At 50.9% G+C, this 3112-nt stretch overlaps 1 protein-coding gene across 1 annotated transcript in view; it reads right to left on the reverse strand.

Moving 5' to 3' along the window:
• Positions 1–3112, reverse strand: part of LOC108796118 (receptor-type tyrosine-protein phosphatase kappa-like) — a 20714-nt gene that overhangs the window by 11669 nt on the left and 5933 nt on the right. The window contains exon 5 of the mRNA XM_018567536.1: positions 2256–2335. Within this exon, the coding sequence (XP_018423038.1) occupies positions 2256–2335 (80 nt within the window). The remainder of the gene's footprint in view (positions 1–2255; positions 2336–3112) is intronic.

A 3112-nucleotide genomic window follows, 5' to 3' on the forward strand; every position in this document is an offset into this window, starting at 1 on the left:
TTTTTTCAATCAAGAATTTTTTATTTTATTTTTGTTTTACAATACATAACATCAGTCCAACATATCAGTGACAAAGGTTCACGTGTGATGGCAAGATATGGACATTTAGCGTCCTCAACACGTTCGCTATATAGGCACTGCTCTGGTAGGAGCAGCACACAACGGGTTAACACAAACAGTTACTAATAAACATTTCTGAGGTCATTAATCTAGTTGAATTAGTGAACTTCTAATACTCTAGATGTAACAGAAAGAAGTGTAAACATTTGTGGGGGGCCGCGTACCCACTCCGGGAGTCATGTCTGTGTCTGTGAGAATCTTGCAAAGCCTCATGGGATTCGTAGTTCCACCACAGCTGGAGGGCCGCAGTTTGGACATCCCTGGTTTACATGGAGCGGCAGGGTTAATTTTAACCCTGCCGCTCTGCTCCTCGTATAGGCGGCCAATGTGTAGAGAGACTCGGAGGCAGGGGGAGGATGGAGCCTGGAGGATGGAGCCAGCGAGAAGTAGGTGCGGGGGAGGTGTTTTCAAATGATTGCCGGCGGCTTCTATCGCTCTACATTTAGCTCTGCTTTCCTAAAGCCAGGCTAAATGTAGAAAACAACCTAGCGCCTGGACAGGGTCGTCCCGAGGCTGGGTGACACCCGGAGCAGTGTCCGAGTGTCACCCCGCCGAGACGTCACCGCGCATGCACGGGAGTATTCTGATAGAGAGAGGAGAAGACAGCCACCCGGCGGGATTAGGTATGCGGCCGGGTCCCCTCCTCTCTCCTGATACTGTCGGGCGTTCGGTCCATGACCGAGCGGCTGACTTTTCAGAGGGGGGTGACACCAAAATGACTGTAAGTCATTTTGGTGTCATCCCTCCAATGGTGTCACCCGGGTGCGGGCCGCACCCCCCTTGTGACGCCACTGCGCCCGGAACTACATGTTCCGGCCACGGGGGATTTCACACCGCTGCCGCCCCTCTGCTCCCTGCTCCTGGGCCTCGGTGGCCTTGTGAGGAATCCTGGCCCTGGCTACCAGGGTGGCAGAGGTTGCAGCTGGGACCCGGCTCTGGCGCTCCACCACTGTCCTGATATCATTAGTCTGTATTGTTTTAGAAAAACTGTCACATGACAATAAACACAAATGTATCAGTACTCGTACTTGTAAGTACTCGGCAAGTACCAGTACTTGTATCTGGTCTGGAAAAATGATATCTGTGCATCCCTAATATATATAATTATACAACAAATGATACATTATAACAGAGATGCCCAAATCCCGGGAGCTCCGTGTGCTCCTTACACATGACAGCCGCCTCCTAACTTCTGAATTTTTCTCTAGTCTAGTCTTGGAGCTGGAAAAGTACCTGTACTTGTACTTGTACCGGGCATGGTACTTGGTATCTGAACAACCCTATGTAGCGATCTCACCCCTGCGCCGGGTTCCGGCATCTCCAGGAGCTCCGTCGGAGTTCGGGCGACGTCACCGGACTCCTCCTTCCTCCTCTCCTCAAGCCGCCGGAGCCACTTGCCTGGCGTTCGTGCTAGGTGCCTGACGCCAGGGCAAGTACCTCCGCGGCAGTACAGCAAGGACCCGTATATTGGGCCGGACAGAACCATCCAAGCCACTCCACTTCCCTGCTCTCTGACGAGCCTCTCTCCAGGGACATCACCTCGTCCACTCCTCTCCTAAAGCAGCCAGGAAGTGGATACCCGCATTTCCTCTCAGAGCCGTTGGGTGGCACCAGAGCTCCTCCGAATCACCAACGGCGACTATCACATAACTCAATCAGCTGCTCTCACTGAACTGTGTTTTATCTGCCATACAACTCGCTGACACTGAACTGTTTGCTGACCACCCTATCCGTGATTGTGAAGTTACCTTGTACGTAGCTGTTAAAGGAGAACTATGAGGGGGGGGGGGGAGTGCTTTCCACTCACCTCATAGTGCTAGCCGACCTGTGACAATGAGACTGTCACAGGTCGGCTCAGTAGATCGGGAGGTGAGCGAACACATACCGGCGTTCGCTCACCTCTCGATCCTGTCACAGCTCTCTGCCGTGACAGGGGACGGGGGAGGGGGCGGGTACAGGACAGGACGGGTACAGCTGCAGGTGCAATTTCATTTTTATGGGGTTCTCTTGAAGGCAGACAGAACAGCACTCTCATCACGGTGGGGGCTCCTCACACATTATAATTGATCTGTACATTGCTATATTGGATAATTCAATCTGTTTCTGTGATCGGGGAGCACGGAGTTGATGCTTACATTAACAAACACAGCGTTGATGTATCCGGGAGTCCCCCGCACGCTCAGTGCCGACATCAGAACCGGACGCCAATGGTCACCTGCGGACAGAGAGAACAATAGAAGTGAGGAGACATTACAGCAAGTGGTCCACACATAAACTTCAGTCATGGCTGGTTTCCTGCTCTGGATGGAGCGTGGAAAGGTTAGAACCTCTGTCAGGATTTGTTATGGAAAGTCACTCTACTGGTTCTTGTAGAAAAACCAAAATATATAAGGGGTGTCACCGAAGCAGGAGTGAAGGGGAAGGCCTTATTGGGGACACCTGTTCCAGTGACATCTATCAGAAGTGGGATTGTTACTCGATTCATGTCATGTGTCTGAGTCAAGAAGTAGAAGCAAATCTCCCCTTAGGGGACATGGCAATAAAAGCCTGATAGGGGTCCAAACTCTGCCAAACTCCATCCAAAAGCTGTCATTTTACGTAATGGTTAGGATATCAGGGTTGGTCAATGGTGGACATATCAGATGTGCAGCCCGACCATGCGCACAGAGACCTCTGAGGTCCTGGAGCCCATTGCAGGTAGGAGCTGCCCTTTAATAGGCCCAAGAACCCCAGTGGTGCCTACATGAAAAGAACATTGACTGTCCTCCAGGCCTGAGGGCAGTACCTGCCAATACCCTCATAACTGCGGCACAGACGGTGCTGGGGCGGAATGAGCATGTTCGTTTTTATTTCTAAGTAAGCATTTATGCTTAATGGTGAACGGTGTGTTTATCTACTGTGACCATCCTTATTATTTGTTTGCGTAGCCCCTTGCTTCATGAGTCAGTCAGTTTATAAATCGGAAGCATTTCATTTAATTATATATTGTATA

The sequence above is a fragment of the Nanorana parkeri genome, unplaced genomic scaffold, assembly GCF_000935625.1.
Source record: "Nanorana parkeri isolate BGI_ZX_2015 unplaced genomic scaffold, ASM93562v1 scaffold1059, whole genome shotgun sequence".
NCBI classification, from domain to species: Eukaryota; Metazoa; Chordata; class Amphibia; order Anura; family Dicroglossidae; genus Nanorana; species Nanorana parkeri.